Raw genomic sequence first — 21,688 nt, 5'->3', positions numbered from 1 at the left:
AGAACAAAATCATGAACTTGAAAATGTTACAATACCTGCAGACTGAGGAGCGAAAAACTGCTGCACCAAAAGCACTAAAATTAAAACTACTAATTAAAAAAGAATCTTGGTTATCTGACTTCCTCTGGGATCCTTTAATTCTTAAATTACCCGAAGACAGCAGCTAAAGCGCTGGGACACTGCCGTGAGCAGAGGGAACGCCTGAGGGGACACACGGGGAAGGGGGAAGGAGACGCCAAGGAAGGGCAGCACCTGCGAGGTCCACACCTCGGAAGCTCCCAGAGGCACCGCTCCGTCACAGAATCATACGCACATGGATGACAAGCAATCCTCAGCAAAGGGGCAGAGGAAGACATGGGCAATATACTCTCACTAAGCACAAAAATGAGTAAGACACTATTTCCCAAATTTCTGTCATTCATGTGCCACTTTCTGTTTGCTATTATATCTGAGTATTCTATTAAAATATTTTTAAATTAGCTCACAGAATTCTACGTTAAGTCCTCAAAAAACAGACATCTTGTCTGTATTTTACTCTTTAATCTAAGAGCTGTGCGCTGATGTAGCTATTCTGAGTCCTGAAGAATCTTACTTAAATAGAAAACTATCTTTACCATTCTTAAAAAGATATAAGGGGCCCTACGATACTCACGCCGCATAAGCTTTTGCTATCCTCATGAACAGAACTTCATCACCTCCTTTATCCGGATGGTATTTAAGTGACAGCAAACGATACTGTTTCTTGATTTCTGCTACTGTTGCCCCCTAAAAAGGAAAGCTTTATTTCAGTAAAAATAAGCACAATGCAATAAAAACATAATCCATCCAATTTTGAACTTAAAATATGTACTATTCAATATTTTCAGGAAGAGGAAATCAAGTTTTCATTCTATATATTTTGTCCCCAAAATTTCACCCTATGTACTTTTTAATAAAAATATATTTGTTTTGCCCAATACCTACTATGTGCTGTGCAGTACACTAGGCACTGATGATTGAGGGTGAAACTATAAAAATGCTATATTTAAATAAAGGATAATGATGTTTAAATATCAAAGAATGATCATGGTAAATAAAGCCTGGCTAAAAAATCCCTCAAATCAAAGGTTAACTTCCTTTCTAAGAAATAATCTGAAGAATATGTGGTTTCATCTGCTTGTCAATATTTTAATACTAAGTAAACATTTATTAAGTTTACCTCAGTTGTTTTCTAATTAGACTCAGTTTCTATTATTATATTTTTCATATTGATTTTTTATGGCATTAAATCCCCAAAACATTTTAATCTTAAAAAATATCTCTTGATGACCATGATCACAGTAAGAAAAATCAGATGATATGCGATCAGCTAGAGACAAATACACTCCTACTCTGTATCATACGTATCTCTGTAAAGCCATCTACTGAGCACAGACTATAAGTAAAAGAAAGTGGTTTGGGGAAAAAAATGGAAAGAACATTAGATTCAGCTGGCTACTAAAGAGTCATGGACTGCATACAAGACACAAATTTTCCAGGCCTCATTTTCTCCACTGGAAGAAAAGGAGATGATCCCTAGCATTCATTTCATTTCTAACTTTCCACTGATATGCCTAAAAGACTAATTTTCTATTGGGATCAATCAAGTTCAAGCAAGAAATCACCTAAGAGGCACAGCCAAGGTCAACCTGAAGGACAGTGACACCTGCTCTCCACGAGACAGAGACGCACCACACGCCTGGGTGCCGACTGACACAGGCTTGTGAGAACTACAATGCCACTAACATAAACACACCTGCTGGTTTTAAACTTTGCATTAAACCAACCTTATGTATCTTTTAAAAATATACTAACTTCTCATCTCATCTTTAAATATTCTTACATTCTAGCAATTAATTACAATCCAGTCCTTATAATAGGATGGCAATCAACATCTGTAGCTTAAAAATAATATATATATACATTAGAATAATGGAATAGATACCTTATTTTAATTAAAAAATTTAACTGACCAAAGTCTGATTTCTTTAGGCCCAGTCCATTTTCTTTTGGGATGTGGACCTATATTATTTTCATGGGATCAATAAACTAGTGAGCATTACATAAAAATACTACTTACGGGATCCAAATTTAATACTTCATAAGGATTGTATTCTTGGTATTCTCGGTCTGTTTTGGAAACTTTGTATGCAAGGAATAAGAACAATGCCCACCCTGCAAGCAGAACTATTTTCCTGTTAAGGAAAAAGATAAGTGAAAATTGAATAAATACATCTGCATGGTTTCCCTTTAGGGGTCTAAAGACAATATACAAGATCGAGGCATAAACTACCTAAGGTAGTCCCAGAGCGCTACCGACCCGAATCCTGAGGCCCCTGAGCTGGGAGCCGTCATGCCAAGGACAGCATCTTTTCCACGTCTGAATTCTCTACAATCTGGACAGTGCCTTGTGTATAATATTTTCTCAGTTACTATCTGCAGAATTTTATGTAAAGAAGTTAATTCAACTTATTAGACCTATTACATCAAAATATATTAATACTAACTATTCAGTAAACCATTTAATGTAAAAAAGAATTGCTCTTGACCTTGAAATTACACTTTCAGTGAGATAACCTACAGAAAATAATGGGTCAATTGTAAAAAGGTGAATAAATAGCCTTCTTTATAATAGCAAAACTTTGTACATGACCTAAATGCCCATTTATAGGGAACAAATTAAATGAACTAAGATAAAGCCACATAATGGAACATTTTTTAGCCAATAGATAGATAAAGATGTGCATAACAGGTTAAAAAAAGATCTAAAAGAGCATATAGTTTGAAAAAAAATTTCTTCTCTCCAATATGTTCTGCTTAGTAAAAATATTGAAAAGACTGATACTACCAGTGTTGGAGAGACTAAAGAGAAAGTAACCCATACATCCTTCACTCTGAAGAGTATCTGGCAATAAGGTATCAAAAGCCCAAAACAGGTACAGACCCTTTTAACCATCAATCTACTCCACTTCAAGAAACTGAGAAGGAAATAAGCTAGAACTAAGTACATAAAATATAAAAGGGTAGTCACAGATAATAGAAAATAGCAGAGAACACACATACACAAATGCCCATCAATTACTGGATAAATAAATTAACAGTACATCCATACAGTAAAATACTATATAGCCACTAAAATAATATTTGCTGTGGAATATTATCTACCTTGTATTCTTGTATTCCTAAATTAAAAAAAGGTAAAACCGGTTTCAAAGCTGTATGTATGTAGCTAAAAAAGTTTATGATAAATACATATATACAATGTAAATCATCTTAATGGCCATCTTTAAGTGATGAAATAATTTTTTATACCCTTTGTATTACAATTTGTTTAACAAAGACATAAAATGAACCACAGGAGGCCTAATCAAACAGAACTGTGGAATGCCCTGTTTTCAAAGGCAATGAAAATGTTCCAGGTGTTTAAACTCTCTAGATAGGAACCTAATTTAAACCTGGTTATCTGGAATGAGCCTCCAGCCTCCACAACCTACCTGCTGACCTTTATCACCCTGATTTTTCAAACAAAATGAATCCCGGTCCCAAAGTCCCCTAAGCTTCCCGCCATCATGCCTCGGCACCTCGGATCCCTCTACCTGGAATCCCATCTCTGACTATCCAAACTCTACTCAGCTTTCACTTCAATTCGAATCACCCACCCTCCGTGAAGCAATTCTTAACCCTCGCCAAGGCGGTGAGTGGGGAGGCCGTGGGTACAGCCAAGAAGCACAGACGGGACCTTCCTCTTGTGACTCGCCGCCGGCTCCTCGAGCACGTGGAAAGGGTCTTCCTCAGTTTTAATCAACTCACAGCAGCCTCTACACAGTAGGCGCTCACATGCACATTTCTTTCCATCTGGCCAAGACGACACTCTAAACCTTATGAAGGACGGAATGCGGTGCGCTGCGCTCCACACCACCTACACGCCCAAAGGCCAAGATGGGGCGCCTGGAGCACTCCCGCTTTGACCTGGCCGAAGAGGGGGAGTTAGCCAAGACCCTAGGCTCTGTAGCAAAGCTGCCTGGGATCAAATCCCAGCTTTCCCCACTGAAGAACTGAGAGATCTTGGCAAGTTACGTAGCCTTTTATAACCGTTTCCAATTTCCAAGGCACGTGTGAGAAGTTAGTGGGATCAGGTATGAAAGCAGCCAGACGGTGTCTCACAGACAGTAAACAATCAGGGTGTATCAGCTGTTCGGAGCAGCCCTTCCCCAAATCTCAGACGGACCTCGTTTCCCCAGGGAAGCCTGCTCCGTCTGGAGCGGCGGCCAGGAGCCCGCCTCTGCTCGGGACTTGCCCCGCCCGGCCCTCCACACTGTACCATCACTGCTTACTCGCCAGTAACCTCCAAGACTAAGATGTTGAACCAGGTCTACTTGTGACTCAGTGTTCACACAATACTTACTCAATGACTAATAATTTAAAACAGTAATTTTAACTTAAACCCAGTTTGTTAAGACCCTCAATATGCTAAAGAACACTTGAAAATATATTTATCCCCACACCAATTAGTAACTCCACTTTGTTTTGCCAACTCTCCCAAAAGGCTAACAAGGCTCAGAAAACAGATACACAGTGAAATCGAAAACCACTAAGGCAAGATTTAAAAGCAAGTAAGGGCAGAAGAGAGGGAGCAGCATGCCTAGGGTACACTACCGCCAGGAGGGCAGCACCTGGCTCTCCGAGGCTATGAAGGGAGAGGAGAGGCTCACGCGGGACCTCCCCCAGCAGGGGGACCGCGCCTCACCCCGAGAGCCGCAGCAAAGGTGGAGGCAGAGCAGGCCGCGCACCGCGCTCTGTGCCCCGTTCTCTTACATCGTGTTTAGCTTCTCTGAAAAGGTGTTTTCCCTACGTGTAGCTTTAGTAATTAATTTATGAAGTCTACTGGTTTTTTTCTTTAAGATACTTTAAACGTCATTTTGGAAGCAACTTCCAGCAATCAGAGCATTACACAATGACAGCTTAATTTTGAAAGATTTAGAGTTAAGTAGCAAAAAGGTTTTGATGGTTTCTGACCTTATCTAAATTGTTGCCAAGATCTATTTAATTCTTCCTTAAACAACTTTGATCTGTACTCCTATTTAAATAAATCAGTCCACCAATCACTGAGGAGAACGTGCCAGAGTTGGGATTTTCTTGAAAACTAAAGCTCAGATACCCACACAGTGTTGACCAAAGCCAAAAAAGAAGAGATTGGGAGGCAAAAAGATTGGCTGTGTTGCCTCAGAAAAGTCTGATTTAAAATGATATCAAAAAACAAACAGTGAACATGAAACTACTCCTGAAAACACTAATTTTTAGCCTTCTAGTTTCACGTCATTAAAGAACCCTTAACACTAAAGCTAAGATCCCTCTCTCAACAAAGGAACAAAGCCAGGCAAAGTCAAATCTTACAAAGAAAAACTATTTAAAGTTACACAGATATGCTGAAAACAACCATCATCATTTAAACCAAGATTAAAAAATACATGGGTCTATCTTCACTATTTCCTCTGCTAGGTCTCCCCCTCTCCTACCGCACCTGCGGGCGGCTCCCAGGACGCAGCCCTCCGAGAGGGGCGGCTCCCACCTGCCAGCACTCTCACCTACTACCTCGGAACAGATGCCTGAGGGCGAAGGTCCAAAGCCCAGGCTCCAGACCAGCACATCCCACAGCCTCACAAAACCAAGCAGGCCCACTGTGAACACGCCCGCGGCCTGTCTGAGCAGGTGTGGCCGCCACAATACAGGGTGCCGAGGCCCCTCCCCACCACTTCTAGCTGCAGGGTCCTGGCCAAGTCACCTCATCTCCTTAGTCTCACCTTCCTCATCTGAGAAAAAGCAAAAGCACCTACCTGGAGGCTGACATAAAACTCATGAGACAAATACAAGCCCTGGCACAACACCTGGCACACAGCCCATGCGCTCGATAAACCGTCACCATCAACTGAGAACTTGACCATGGCACCTGCCTGCTTTGGACAACCTTTTAAAGATTCCCTCATAGTCTTTACGTCAAAAATTCACAATCACGGCACACAATGCCTAGGGTCATCTTCAAATTCCAACTTCTCTTTCCCCCCTCGCTCCCCGATTCAGAAGTAAGCACACCCTCTACGAACTTCTGAGCCACTGTGTTCGGGGAGCTCTCAATCTTACAACCCACTTTACCCCTACTAAGCTGCAATTTCTTCACAGTCACGTTTTACTCATCATTGTCCCTATTTTATATGATATACAGCTAAGCGTAAACATGATTTTTTATTAAAACCAACTACTTACTTTACAGTAGGAATAATATTTGGCTGGGGTTTTAATAACCGTAAGCGATACCACATACATCTTCCATATACTTTTCTGATATTCTTTAGTCGAATTTGCTCTGTCAAAAAAGAAAAATAAGGTGGTAAGTTAAGCCATCTTTCATAGTGAAGGCACAGCTACAGTTAATACCATACTAACCTTCATTACCATGCTAGTATTTTATTGGAACACAGAAGTATTGCCTACTTAAATAACCTTTAAGAAAAATCCACAAAATACGTTGTTTTCTGCCACTTGGAAAATTTTATTCAAGTACCAGGCAATCATTTGTCATGTGAGACTTAAATAACCTCTAATTGAAAAACATAAAAACTGACTTGAACCCAAATATTTAGTCACATTAGCAATCTCTGAGAAATTCTCCTTTCCTTTCTGCTATATAAGGAACAAGTATAAGCTGAAACATTCAGTTTATTAAGGAAGGTAAGCAGAAATGATATCCTTGAAACATGAAAATAATTACGGTAAACTAGAAAAGTCACCCAAACCCATAAGAAGTTACAATAGGTTCGTGCAAGCATATGACAAAAGGCTTTTAATCCCCTGGATAGTTCTGCAATGTAATTCAAAAGGATTTAAACCAAAGCCCAAATACCATGTATTACTTTACTAAACTCACCACAATCTCTTGGTTTGAGTAACCCCCTCAAGATTAAAAATGTATACCGACACGATGCTCAATATACCTAATGCTACATTTGTGGCTTGGAATAAAATGTCCAGTGATAGTATCACACTCAGAACCCAAAAGCACTACCCCAAACAAACGCAAATGCACACATATATTCTGAAAACCAGATGATGACTAGGAAAATAGTCCTGGTGATCACAGACACCGAGGCTTGGAACACGAGGAATGTGAAAATAACTGTTTCCTAAAATGTAAGGGGATAAAGCTGTACTTTTAAAATTACAATCCCCTCAATTTAGAAGGTGGCTACATCCATTAAACCCATCATCAATTGAAAATACACCTCACCCCCCACATGTGAGAGCCCAGCCTCGCCTTCCTGACACGTGCTCAGAACGCTCACGCCGGCCTGCAGTCGGGGAAACTCATCTAGCACAAAGCCTATCTGATAATGAAGTGTTGAATATCTCATGTAATTTATTGAATACTCTACTAAAAGCAAAAAACAGAATGGCTGTGTGTGCCAGAGTGGCTGTGAGCGTGCCAGTCGTTTACCCCCATGCTCACCCAGCCACCTGGGGGTGCCACTCACCCAGCATTGGGAGGGCACTGCATGTACACGGCTAGCCCGGGTTTTCCCACATCCTCAAATCAAATAATCCTAAATTGAACCATCATAATTCAGGGACTGTCTGAACTCCATTTTATACTGTGATTTTTAAATATGCAACTAAAACTTATGAACATTATAAGTAGGTAAGGCTACATATCCTTAAAAGGATATGTATTCAAGATGGCCAAAAACCTTCTTCATCTCCTTAAGAAATAGGAGAATAGTATGTCAGATCTTGTCACTTCTCTGCTTAAGAACTTCCAAAAACTTCCCACTGCACCTAAAATAAAATTCAGCCTTCTTACCCTGGTTTGCATACGCAATCTGCACCCCAGCTCTACCTCTGACTTCATCCCAGATTGTTCTCACCTGCCACCTCCTGCAGTTTTGACCTGTTTGAGGAACATGTTCAACTCTTTCTTGCCTTAAAGGCTTGTGTACACAACTGTGCCCCCAGCTTGAAATAGGCTTTTCCCGCCCAGTCCAGATGTTTGAATGGCTGGCTCCCTCTGTCATTCAGCTTAAAGAAATGTTCTCAGGAAGACTTTCTCTGAATCCTTCTCTACAGATATTTATCACTACCTGGTATTTTTTATTGTTTATATACAGTATGTCAATTGACTCCCCCACACTAGGATATAAGCTTCAAGAGAACAGGGATCCCGTCTATATTGTTCACCCCCATATTCCACTGCCTAACACAATGCCTGGCAAATAGAAGGTGCTTAATAAATACTTGGTGAATGTATGAATTATTTCATTTAGTCCTCCCAACCATGAGGCAGCGGGGAATGTATTATTATGCTTAAAAAAACCCTGACGCCCAGAGAGGTCAAGAAACTTGCCCGAAGTTACAGATGGTACTAAAGGAATAGCAAATACCACTAAAGAACAGAGACGGGACTTGGGCCAGGTTTAAACTCACAGGCCTGTGCACTTAATCCCGTCATTTTACCTGCCTTTCCCGAGTAACAGAATAACTAGATTGCCTAAATAAGTCTCAAAGGAGCTAAATTATACCATGTCCCTGTTCTCATTAATCACACCTATCATACTGTATCTCCAAAGCAGAAAATATAATAGGAAGAAATCCGAGTCAAAAAATTTAAGAACAAGGGGTAGCTTAAAAAACTGATTAAATAAATGATAGCTCTAATCAAAGATCTGGTGAAACAGAAGGTTACAGACCAAAAAAAATTTTTTAAGTGCCACAAATAAAACTGCAGTGACTTCTGTGCTGAACAGTGTGGGACGGGACAATGTAGCACATACATTCCTAAATCTGGGGGAAAATGGCAAACCTGTTCTTTTTTTGTTTTAGCTCAATTTGCTACAGAAGTGTCAAGGTCCAAAGGAAAAGTAAACATCCACCCTTCCTATCTATAGGACGCGGATTTTTATGAGCCATTTGTCTCTAAGCCAGAAGATCATACTAAGGAAAGGGGAATACCACAGGAATGATTCATTCCAAGTTGCATTTCTCAAGCTGAACTAGACACACAAGACAGTGGAGGGTCATGAACAAACCGCAGTGCGCCCCAGCAGGGTCTCTGAGAAGGACGCCGTCTCCTTAGCATGCTCTCTAACACAACCCCACACCCTAAGCGTCTTCCCTACCCTGCCATCCCAGCTGCCAACACATCTGATCGTCTACCAGCATCACCTCCTGTTTTTCTTTTCACCCAATCTTATAGTAATAATTCATAGCCCAAGTCAAAGGTTAACTATTTCTAGAAGACAAGAGAAAAAGAAACAGAGAAGCTCAAGTACTGTTAAAGAAATGCTAGCTTTTAAAAAGAGAAGGCAACGTAAAGCGCTTACAAGGATGTACATCCCACCACGAACTTAAACACTACATACCCCAAAGTAAAAACAATTCACTTAGCTGAAAAGGCCTCCGGAGATAAAAGATACAAAGAATGTCCTGCTCAAGATCATAGCCAATCTAGCCAGAGAGTGTTTAAGTAAATTTTTAGATGTTAACACAAATCCATACAACAATCTCAACACAGACATGACAGCAGAAGGAAGCAAATATTCACCATTCCAACACCCAGATAATAATGACAAACAGCATTTTTATGTCTGCTTTTAGTCCTCCTTAGGAGAGTACCTGGGAAGGAGAAAGGAAGAAGGGGGGGTGGGGCAAGGCTGGGGGCGCACCCTCAGGAGGGGCATCTCTCTGAGCAAGGACGCTGCAGCAGCTGCCCTCAGTTAGAGGCTGGGCACTGCCTCAGCCAAGGCTCTCAAGGTCATGACCACAGCACTAATAACCCCACCGCCTCTGTCCGGTGCAGCAGCTGCCCGAGAGACAGTTTCGCAGACAAAGGCTAATTTAAGGGCAGCACTTGATGTCCACGTGCACAAACTGAGAGACACAAACACATAAAGCTGAAGTTTGTGTTAAGGTCACATTACCTCTAATTTTTAATTTAATTTCTATCTTCATGTTTAGAAATTCATTATAAACATCACTTAATAACTACTAATAAACAAATTAATAAAGACACTATTAAATACCTACTGTCCTAAAAGTAGACATATAAAATGCTTCTTGTTTTTTGGGTATCTAAGTATTAAATATTACAGTTACCTAAATAGGGTGTTCTGAGCCTCAATTTCCAGCATGGTGAGGTGCGTTCCCCACACTTCCAACAAGCAATTTTCTGAACACCAGCTGGGTTTGGGTGACCATGAATTCAACTCAGTTCTGACACCATCTATTTGAAGACAGCATCAGATTCCACAGGTTAAGGGCTCAGTCCTGTAAGACCACTCACACCTGCATACACACGCAGACACACACACACACACACACACACACACACACACACACACACACACACGGCCCGGCTTTAGACGCCATCCACAAAACCGGGGGTGGGGGGGGGTGCCCAGCTGCCTCCTTGGGTTCAATTGTTTCCTAGAGTGGCTCACAGAACTTGGAGAAACATTTTACTGACTAGATTACCGCTTTATTAGACAGGCCGCAATGCAGCCAGATGGGAGAGAGGCACAGGGCAGGGGGAGGCAGGGGCGCAGAGCTCCCATGCCCCCCAGGGCACCGCTCTCCAAGCACCCGCCACCCGGAGGCTCCTCGCACACTGCCCTTCGGGCTTTCACGGAGGCATCATCACAGAGGCATGATCCAGTAAGCCGCTGGCCACTGAACTCGGCCTCCAGCCCTCTCTCCAACCGCAAGGTGGGTGCTCCAGGCAGCAGGCCACCAACCTCAGAGGTGTTTCCAAAGTCATCCCCCTTAACATAACAAAAGACACGTTTCTCACTCTCGACTTAGAAAATTCCAAGAGTTTTGGGAACTGTGAGCCAGGAACTGTGTGGACAAAGACCAAATATATACAAGAAATATGCTTTGTTCATCTGAATGACCAAACATACACTTTTTATAAATTACAGTAAGTAATATCGTCCTCTCAGTACTGGATTTCGTCCCAGAAGTGGAATTAGTAGGTTTAAATTTTTTAACAATTATAGCTCCCTAAAAAAGGAAGTAGGACTTTACATTCTTGTCATCAGTTTCTGTGAATGGCACCCCCATTCTTCAGCAACCAATTCTAAAACTAATTCCTACTCATTCGTACTCAAACTCTCCAGGGCAGAGATGATACCTCATCCATAAGGAATGCCCTCGGCCCTCCCGGGCACCGGGAGAACAGCGGTGTCCACACAGGCAGCCACCCATCCCCGAGCAGGAGGAGAGAGCGGAGAGGAGGGCGGGCCGCCCAAGCCCCACGCAGTCCCCGCCCAGGGCCACCCCGTCCCCTGGGCCCAACCCCTGTGACGTCCAGCACAAACTGACCAACGAAGGACTCAGGTCACTGGGGCTTCCAGATTCTGTGCGCTTAGGGAAGGCTTTGTCCGCGAACGCCTGAGGCCACCAAAATATCACAGTATCATTTACGCTGCAGCTGGACCCCACCCTGAGCTCTGCTTAGGGGCTCACTGGAAAAATGATGAATAAGCTTGAGAAAGAGGCCGAAAACAAGGAACGAAGGCAGATCCAAAGCATGGTGCGAAAATGACAAAATGGGAAGGAGAAAACCAAATAAACTCCCATAAAAATGCACTACATAAAGCCTAGCGGGCGGCTACCGGCCTCAGGGGCAGCCTGCTCCGCAGCGGACTTCCCTCCCGCGAAATAAAAACCCCTTTGCAGCTTTAACTCTCTCTCGGGTCTCCTGACGGGCTTCCTCCCTTCAAGACAAGAACCAAAGAACTCCGCAGTCCCCTGCCCAGGAACAGCAGGCGCCACATAAATATTTGTAGACGATAACTCTCTTATTAAACAGATACCTGGTGAGCACCTACTATGTGCCAAGGCTTTTCTGGACACTTACTAAACAGCAGAAAACAAAGCCCCTGCTACCGCAGGCCGTATGCGCAGTGCAGGAGTGATGACTAGAAGTAAGCTGTGTGGTGTATCAGGAGCAGCGAGCGCCAAGAGGAAGTAGAAAAAAAGGAAGAGCTTCCTTACAGGTAGAAGGACGCGTCACAGCTTTAAACAGGGCGCTCGGGCAGGGCATCCGTGCAGAGACCGCGTCTGGGAAAGGAGACAGAACATGCCGGCGCCCCGAGGAGAAGCGCCCCAAGCAAAGGGAGCAGCGCCGCAAAGGCCAGGAGCAAGGCGGCCCGGGTCTCTAGGACCAGCGGGTGGGGGGCGCGGCCCGGGGGGGGTCTCAGATCAGCAGGGGGCAGGAAGGAGCCCGAGGGAGAGAGGCTAGAAATGAAGTCCACGCCTCCAAGGACCTCGCAGGGCGCTGAAGACTTAAGCTCTGCAGTGACCGGGATGGAGGGTCCTCAGGGGCTCCCGGCAGAAGGACCGCTCTATTACTACTGTGAAGACACGGCGCCTGGAGCAAGGGCAGAAACAAGGAGACGAGGGAGGAGGCTGGTGACGATCCAGGTGGTAGGCCAGGGTGACCACGGCGGCTGCGGTGGGGTGAGGAGAAATGGTCAGACCGGACGCAATGTGGAGGCGGAGCCCACAGGGATGCTGACAGTCTGGGGGTAGAATATGGGGCAGCATATGACGCAAGAATGACTCCAAGCATCTCCAAGAATCCTTGCCTGAACAACTGAAGAGAGGGAAGACAGAAATCCTACCCGTTTTGTGCATATTAAGATGGCTACTAGCCAAATGCAAATGTGAACCGGGCACTTACATATACGGAAGTCTGGAGTTAAGGGAAGAGCTCTAAACTGGAAATATAAATTTGGGAATCCCCATTACATAGATGGTATTTAAAACCATGAGACTGGATTAGATCACCAAAGAAGTAGGTATAGATGTGAAACCACAGTCTTTTAATTAAAAAGCCAAATGTCATTTCCGGCCCATTACTCATGGCATTGTTAAAATTAAGGACAGCTCTCTGTTCTGTCTTTTCTAAGACAAAGAAGCCATGAGTCGTTTTGCAGGACCCTTGGAGCCAGCCTCACTCAGAGCAGACCAGGTCAAACTGGTCAAGGCCACCACCCTCATCTGCGTCTTCCAAGGAACAGGTTCAGATGACCTGGGGTTACTTACCTCTTCCTCATTACCTTACTAACACGTCCACCTCCGGGCAGACTTAGCCATTTTCGAACATACGGTGTATGCAGTAACGTGTTAACATGCTACACAGGTACCGGAGAAAAGTTCTGCACCAACCCTTTTAATTACACCAGCCCCTGCTAAAATGCATCAGCCGCCTGCATAGATTCTGTACCCCACCTGAGGTCAGGGAGACAGGTGTGAGCCCTGCCTAAGGTGGCCCTGGGCAGCCTCCTGACGTTAAATCCTTCTCTCTGCAAAACATTGGGTTTTCTGAGGCCTGCTGGCAAAAGACCTAACACAACTGACTGGTTCAAACAAGGGGCAGGGACCCTGACTTTGCCTCAGAGCACATTACACACGCATCAGCACACGGAAAGTCACACCCCTTGGCCCCAAGGCAGATCTGAGGGAGGATATCTAAGGACAAAAAGAGGGTGTCACACAGTTCCCTGGAAATCCTCTCCCTTCTCCAAGAAAACCCCACCTGTCCCGGTGAATATTCTACCCCCTGCTTAAACTCCAGCTGTGAGCCCACCCAGCCTGACGCCCACGGGGCAGCTCCTCTCTGGAGCCACCCCCTCCACAGGGCATCTGCGCTCCCGAGCACTGGGTGGCGCACCTCTGGGGCGTGCGTGCACCGCCTCGAGTGTGTGCTTCCACCGCATTAAACTACGCTGCGCTTGTACCTGCCCAGCCTGCTCTGGATTCTTTCTCAGTCGGAGGCGAGAAGAACCCCCTCCCAGGCTGAGGTCTCCCCTAGAGCACAGGAAGATCTCCCCAAATTGGACTGCCCAACAACAAACCATCTGAGAAAATGAACGTTAGCTTATCTGTGTTTTTCAGGGCCTCTAAGATCAAGCGAGTATGCAATATGACCTTCAAACAAAAACAATTTTACATAGTACACTTAGTAATCCAGCTTTGAAAGCACAACTTTAAAGCTTATGTGTTGTACCATAGCTCAGACTGCCAAGCTCGCAGTGAGCTTCCTCTACTGCAGAGGACTTGAGGGTACACACGCTACAGGTCTGATACCCCTTTCTCTCAGGATAAAACACAGAGGGAATGACTTTATTTCAAAACAATTCAGACTTCTCAGCTCTCCAATATCCCTTAAGATCGAAGGTCTGAGGAAGACTATATAGTCCACGAACAGCCCAACCTACCTTAGAATTCTTTCTAACCTGCCCACTCCCCTACATCCTGACACCTTAATGGAAAAACAAACCTCTGAAATAAGACTTTCTCCATCTAGCTTTTCCCCACCCAGCCACCACCTCCTCTCACCGCACCCTCTTCCACCAAACCATTCTCCACTCAATGCTCCACAAAAGCAAAACTGAGCAGTCACTGCCCTACTTAGAAACCTCCAATGTTTACCCAGTAACTTACAGAGTGAAGCACAAACTTCCTAAATGACTGATGTGCTAACTGGCAATCACTTTAATCCTTAAATCTTTACCACTTACTATAGTCTCCACATCTTGGCACATTCTTTCCCTTACATCTAAAATCTGCTTCTCCCACTTACCTTTTAAGACTTATCTCAAATCACCTCCTCTGTGTAAAAGTCCAAAAGCCCGAAACAGAGCTGCTCACACCTTCCTCTAAGCTCCCACAGCACTTCCACTTGCGGTTTTAATACTTACTATGATATGTTGTATTAATCACAGGAGGCAGTACTGCGTGGTGGCCAAGAAGAGCAGCTCTGGCGTATGACAGACTGGGTCCAACACCCACGCTTCCACCGCAGCTATATGGTTTCAGGCAAGTTGGCAGCCTCCTCTAGGACCCAGTTTTCTCATGAATAAAATTGAAATAATACAGGAGTCTAGCTCAGAGTGCTACTGTGAATGCTGTCAGCACTACCACCCCGAGGCTAGTGAACAAAGAGCGGCAGCAAGGCTGAGATGAGGAGGATCACACTTGCCCGTCTCTGTGTTGGGGGGATGCAGAGCCCTCCCCACCAGAGGAAGCACATATCTAAAGTCTTCCCCACGGGGAAAAAGGAGAGATACAGACACAAAATGTTTAATCACTTCTGGGTGATTTTCATGATGGAATTACAAGCAACTTTTGTTCTTTTCTTCTGTGCTTCTCTGCAGTGAATATATGCAACTTATTAAGAAAAAGTTATCACTTAAAAACTCGACCCACCACCTAAAAACAGCATCTAGCACAAAGTTAATGCTCTATAAATATCTGTTCATGAAGGAATTTACAATGCCTTTAGTTTTGAAAACATGTTTACATGCATTTATTCCTTTTCTTTTCATAATCACTTTTTGGGTAGGGAGGCAGGTTACCATATATCCCGAGAACAGCAGGCTGAGAGGTCAGAAATAACTAAGTAGGGAGTAGGCTGAAACTTAAGCCCAAAACTTCTACCTGGGCAAAAATCAGAGCTTTCTTTCTAAGCTCTAAGCACTAAAAGTGGACTCCTACTAGCAGCATTCCCAAGTCAGAGCACTGAATCACCTGTACACTGTTTGACAGGGAGCAAGGAAAAAAAAGAAACGTAGTTTTAAAAAGTTTGGTTAAACCTTTCAAACAAGGGAAAGAAAATCTGAGTACTTAAGTGACAAATCAAATTGTCCCAGAAAGCCTATGTAACCAGCAAAAAAGAGTGGGAGCAACAGCCTCACTATGTGCCAGACACTCTTCTAAACACTTGACATGTATCTATTAGTTTAAACCTCATTTGAATCCTATGAAACAGATAGCTACTGTCTCTAATTTATAAATGAGTAACTAAAACACATAGAAGTTAAATAACTTGCTAAGATCACACAGTAAGCAGTAGATCCAGGTTTCAAAACCAAGCAGTTTTGAAAAAGATCAATGAGTCAAAAAACAAAAACTTGGAAAAACTAATAATATATTTCATCTCATTTCAAAGGATCTATAGTCCTTAACCGTTGGAAAAAATAAAAGCATGCTAGTGATTATCTGAGATTCTAATTACAAGCAGTTATTTTCTCATGTCAAATATTGTAAACCTATACTATTAAAGCTGTTTTAACAAACACATTTGACTTTCAATTATAAGAACATACAGCACTATTCTACAGTAAGTGCTTCTAGCTTTGTAAAACAAAGACTAAAATGTTAGGGTTGTTTTGTTTTGTGTTTTTAAGCAAAGAGCACATACCAAAACATTTATACCACCTCCCAAAATAACAGCTCCAGCAAAAGACCACTCCTACGGGAGTTCTCCTAGCAGCGCTCCTCAAACCTAGCTACAGTTCACAATCACACAAGGACCTTTAAAAAAAAAAACCATCACAGTGCCCACTCCAGACCAACTAAATCAGAGAGTATCTGGGGAGGGGTGTAAGTTTTTAAAAACTGCCCAAGTGATTCTCATGTGTAGCCAGGGCTGAGAACCACTAACACATCCTCCGCTATTTCTTCATTGCAGGCTTTTGTCCATAATGATCTGAAAAAATCAAGTCAGCCAATTTGCAAACAACCAAGAGAGTAAGAAAGATATGAGGGGCTCAAAATGAATGAATAGAAGAAAGAGTTACAAACTGCCAATATAAGCAGGGCAATGAAAAATGCAGCACAGGGAATATAGTCAGTAATACTGTCAAATGGCAACTATCTCATCATAGTGCCTATTTTGTAATGTATATAATTGTCCAGTTACTATGCTGTACACCAAAACTAATATTTTATGTCAACTGTACTTCAATTAAAGAAAAAAATTAATTTCAAGAAATCTTTTCATGATTCAATACAGAGTCTATCCCTGAAAAGTCAAAATTTCCCTAAGTGCTCTGAATTCACTCGCCTACATTTTTGTACTTGGCTACTTACAGTTTCACAGGAAAACCAAATAAGCTTCAAAATTAAATATTAAAATACCCTGTTGTGTTATTCAAAAATACTACTACAGGTCCACATCCTTTATTCAAAACACTTGAGAACAGATTTATTTCAGAATTTTTCATATTTTAGAAAGTTAATACAGTGTTTCTACCCTAACCAGCTCTCCAGGGTCTAAAAGGGTATCAAAAACTGAATTAATATTCCAACAGCAAAATATGACTATTTTCTAAGTGAGATGAATAAAGATTGAAGCAGCCTGTCAGTACAAGTCACCAAATTATTTTGCTACAAACGTCTGAAAAAAACTTCCTTTTTCAGAGCTTTGGGTGAAGCTGTATTTCAAGATCTCTCTTTGATATTCAAGACACAGCAACTTGGTGTCACCATGATAAAAACACCCTTCTAACACCACTGTGACACAACTTAAGCTATGGCAGGTACACACAAAGTCCAAGTGGTGTCCACCAATTTCCACCCTAAGTTTCACAATGCAGCTTTGGGCAAGATCAAACAAATGCATCCATACATGCACGTTCACTGACCAAGGCAAGTCTTGAGCAGAGCGCCAGACAAGGACGCCTTTCTATCCAGCAATATGGACACAACAGAGGGCTTGCAGGCTAAGCAGGCCAGGCTCCGCCACAAGCTACTTAACTTCTTAAACTCCAGTTTCTTCATGTAAGGATGGAGATGATAAAAATAGTACCTACTTCATTGTATTTTTAAGTAAAGTAACATTTGAAGTCCATGATTTATAAATAGCCAATATTAACTCCCTACCGCCTCTCCAAAGACCAGCTGTATACTGAAGGGGCTCAAATACGACTTGCTTATAAGATATCAGGCAAATTTTATGACACAAAACCTACCGTGAAACTATGAGTTTCACATTTCACAAATCCAGTGTAGATTAATATGACTTATTTTTGAAATCGGAACAGCTTCTAGAAAAACACTCTAACCAAACCTACCTGCTCTCCCAAAACCTTTTTGTCTTCCACACAACCAACTGCACACACAAATGGGTGATAAGTGAAAATAAACTACTACACAGATCAGTGCACTCTTTTAACTCAAGATGATTAGAACGGCCAACGTTTTATGGATAAGGGAAACCAGTACAATATGAGGACTTCACCATTTGTGTGCAGTCACTGTTCAAAGAACCCAGACAACTTAAGTACTTAGAAAAAGAAGGCACAACAGTCCAAAATCCAATTTTCATAAATTGCCACTAAATGAGAAAATTAGTAACTGAAGGGCAGATTTTTGCACCTAATGGATATTTAAACTTACTGTCAAATGGACAAAAAAAGATGGAATCCTTTATTATTTATCCTCAATTTAATTTAATCATGTAACTCAAGCATTTTATTTTACAGAGTACTGAATCGGTCTTAAAGCGTAACAAGTTCTGACCTGATCAATGCCTCACTGGCACCAATTTCCCCAAAGTACAGTGTATTTATTACCTGGACAACCTAGACCCCTACCACACCCAACCTGAGAGAAGATATTTAATCAAGTTGCCATAGTTCTTGTGAAATAGGCTTTCCCTAAATGCCAATACTCAAAACCTACTAGTTACTGTTAACACCACCATAAATAACCTATTAGAGCCCTGCAATTCCATCAGCTTTAAGAATATCACTTGTCACACGTCCTGGGAGAGGGGCCACAGCAAACACCTTGAAGAGAATCTGGATTCTGGGATCTAAGACCCTGCTGTTTCATGTGAAGGCTTGGAACTAAAAACAAATGGACCAGCCACCTCACACCTACCTACAAGAGGAACTACCCGCCAGACTTAATCCTTCAACTTGCACTTTTTCCAGCATAAACGGTAAAGTCCAAAGAAAAGGAAATACGGAAAGGCCTATTTACTTCTGCTAAGGGGAATAACGGCATTGCCTCCAGCCCCCACAGGGTGAGCGAACACATGAAAAAGGAACGGGGTGAGGGCTGCTGGCGAGCTCGGCCGGAGTCCCGCACAGGCCCCCGCCTCGGACGGCGCCCCAGGGCGCGGCGGCCACACCGCAACGGGGCGGCGGGCAGCGGGGAGAGGCCACGGCCCGGGGCCCGGACCGCGCCGGCACGCCCGGCTTCCTCGGCCAGCCCCCCTCTCGCCCCCGATCCCCATCCCGCTCCCGCCAGAGACAAACACCCCATACACCCCGCGGAGGACAAAGCGGCAGGAGGTGGCACGGGGCGTCCGGAACAATGGGAGGCAGGGTGCGGGGCGAGACCACGGGGGAGGCCGGCGGAGCGCAGCCGGAGGGCGCGGCGGGCCGGGCCGGGCCGAGGGACGGGGCCTGCGCGGGCGGCGGGCGGCCGCCGGCGGGACTCACCGGCATTCTGGTCCCGGGGCCAGAGGTAGTATGTGGCCGGGATCACGATGAGCCCCACGAAGGAGGTGAGGAAGTAAAAGAAGGTGTTCCCGCTGTCATCGTACTGGAACTGCTGCCCCGCCATGGTGCCCCCTCCGCCGACTCCCGCCCCGCACCGCCGCCACGACCCCGCTCCGCGCCCAACACCCGGCGCCGGCCCCGTGTGGCGCAGCTCGGACGCCGCCGCGCCGCCTCTGCTCCCCGCCCCCACGCTACTCGCACGGACACGCCGCCGCCGCCGCCACCGCCAGCTCTCGCGAGAAGAGATACGGCCGCCCCGCTGACTTTTCCCTCCTCCGCCGCGCCTCCACGAGGGCGCTTAAGGGAGACGTGGCACGCGCAACCGTGGAACTCGGCGAGGCCCCGCCTCCGTCCCGCCCCCAGGCCGCGGCCCCGCCCCCGAGGGCTAGTCCTCCCCGGGCCCGCCCCCTGCCGGGGAGTCCCGGAAGTCCTCTTCCTGCTCTGCCTTCCCTACGTGCCGCCCTCGCGCCGTCGACCCCGGAGGTCGGGACCCGCGCCTCCAGCCCCGCGCGGGAACCAAGGCGGCGCCGCGGGGGGCGGCGGTTCTGTCGTAGTCGGCGCGCAGAGCGGTTCGCTCCGGAAGGCCGCCGTCTCCGCGGCGCCCTTTGCAGGCGGAGACCCCCGGCCCGGCCGAGGTGGGGACCTGCCGCCCCGGAGCTCGGGTGCCCGGCGAGTTCTTCCCCCCGTCGCGAGGCCGGACTCATCACACGAACCGCCGGGCTGCACCCGAGCGGCCGCGGCGGCGGGGAGCTGCGCCCCGGGCAGCGCCGCCCCTGGGGCCCTGGGCTCCGCGCGGCGCACGCCCTGCGGGCGGCGGCGGGTCCCCCGAGGCCCCTGGGGGGAGGCAGGCCCGCGGCGCGGAGGGTCGGGAGCCTGCGGGGGAACCACCGGGAGGAGCCTTCCCCCAGGGAGAGCTGCGCGACGAGCCGCGGCCACCCATGACGCCTGCATTCGTCGGGGCTCATCTTAAGACTCTAGTTTACGGAGGTGCTTTCGGCAGGCCTTCCGGAGGTCTGGCCGCGGGTCATCCCGTACTTCACGGCCCCGAAACCACTCTTTATTATCAGCAGCCATACTTCCCTTTATAGTCGGTTACGTCCACCTGTATTCTCTCATTTCAAATGTCCTCTCCACCCATTTTGAAAGGAAACTTTTCTCTGCATAAAGTTTTCAAAGACCTTAATGGAAGGGAAAAAACAAAACAGGCGTGAGGGGAAGAGGACTGCAGTCAGCGCAGCGATGTGATCCACTCGGGCCGAGGCGCCCGGACACCGCCTCGCCTCAGACACTGGTTAGTCCTGACACCAGCTCCGCTATAGCAGGACCCGTGTATGCCCATTTGGGTCTTGCTCGTTGCTCTCTGCCACGACTGGGTCACCACCCTGCAGGCTCAGCTGTCACAGGACCCGGAGGGGTCACTGTCCAGTCTCATCACAACCGCTGCCACCGCCTAAATGCTGGAGCCATTGCATCTGATTGTTGAGACCCACGTCATTGTTCTTCCAAAAGGACTATACCCTGGTATTATCGTGTCATTTGTCAAGGGTTTGGTGATGGCAGGAGAATGTTCTCTGAAGCTGGGTACAAAGGGGCCAGTGGCAAAGGTCACAGAAAGGATTCTTGAGCGCCAGACAAGCACAGAAGCTGCTCACGTCCAGAGGCACCTTCTCTCCAGGGCACACACGTGATGTGGAAGTTCCAGGGCCCGCCTCCCCCACGGCCCAGAACTGCTCACTACCGGCTCCTCCATGCTCGAGCCTCTTGCTGTGAGCAGGAGCATGTGCCTAGTGCTTTACACATGCTGACCACAGCCTCCAGCAGCCCTGTGACGTGGGGACTAGAACTGCACCCATTTTCACATGAGGACAAGGAGGCTTAGGGAGATGAAGACACACCCAGGGGGAAGCAGTGGTGAGCTGGGAACCCAGGCAGCCTGACTCCTGGACGGAGAATTTCCCCTTTGCGACGACCACTACCGAGCCGGTAGTGAGCAGTTCTGGGCCATGGGGGAGGCGGGCCCTGGAGCTTCCACATCACGTGTGTGCCCTGGAGAGAAGGTGCCTCTGGACGTGAGCAGCTTCTGTGCTTGTCTGGCGCTCAAGAATCCTTTCTGTGACCTTTGCCACTGGCCGCTTTGTCCCCAGCTTCAGAGAACATTCTCCTGCCATCACCAAACCCTTGACAAATGACACGATAATACCAGGGTATAGTCTTTTTGGAAGAACAATGACGTGGGTCTCAACAATCAGATGCAATGGCTCCAGCATTTAGGCGGTGGCAGCGGCTGTGATGAGACTTGTACTTACCACTGCACTTACCCTTGT

General features: G+C 45.7%; 1 protein-coding gene across 2 annotated transcripts in view; it reads right to left on the bottom strand.

The window, feature by feature from the left end:
• The window catches only part of SEC63 (SEC63 homolog, protein translocation regulator), a 50,633-nt gene extending 31,092 nt beyond the window's left edge, over nucleotides 1–19,541 (bottom strand). Inside the window, exons 1-4 of one of the 2 annotated variants that reach the window (XM_073220831.1) lie at nucleotides 19,305–19,541; nucleotides 6,280–6,379; nucleotides 2,099–2,213; nucleotides 653–765 (exon numbers count right to left, since the gene is read on the bottom strand). In XM_073220831.1, coding sequence (XP_073076932.1) covers nucleotides 653–765; nucleotides 2,099–2,213; nucleotides 6,280–6,379; nucleotides 19,305–19,428 — 452 coding nt within the window. In that variant the 5' untranslated portion in view covers nucleotides 19,429–19,541. The remainder of the gene's footprint in view (nucleotides 1–652; nucleotides 766–2,098; nucleotides 2,214–6,279; nucleotides 6,380–19,304) is intronic. The other variant, XM_073220832.1, reaches the window with a different exon arrangement.
• Between the last annotated feature and the right edge of the window lie 2,147 nt (nucleotides 19,542–21,688).

The sequence above is a fragment of the Manis javanica genome, chromosome 13 (assembly GCF_040802235.1).
Source record: "Manis javanica isolate MJ-LG chromosome 13, MJ_LKY, whole genome shotgun sequence".
Classification (NCBI taxonomy): Eukaryota; Metazoa; Chordata; class Mammalia; order Pholidota; family Manidae; genus Manis; species Manis javanica.
The sequence above is the reverse complement of the archived record's forward strand: the minus strand, read 5'-3'. Positions and strand labels throughout refer to the sequence as shown.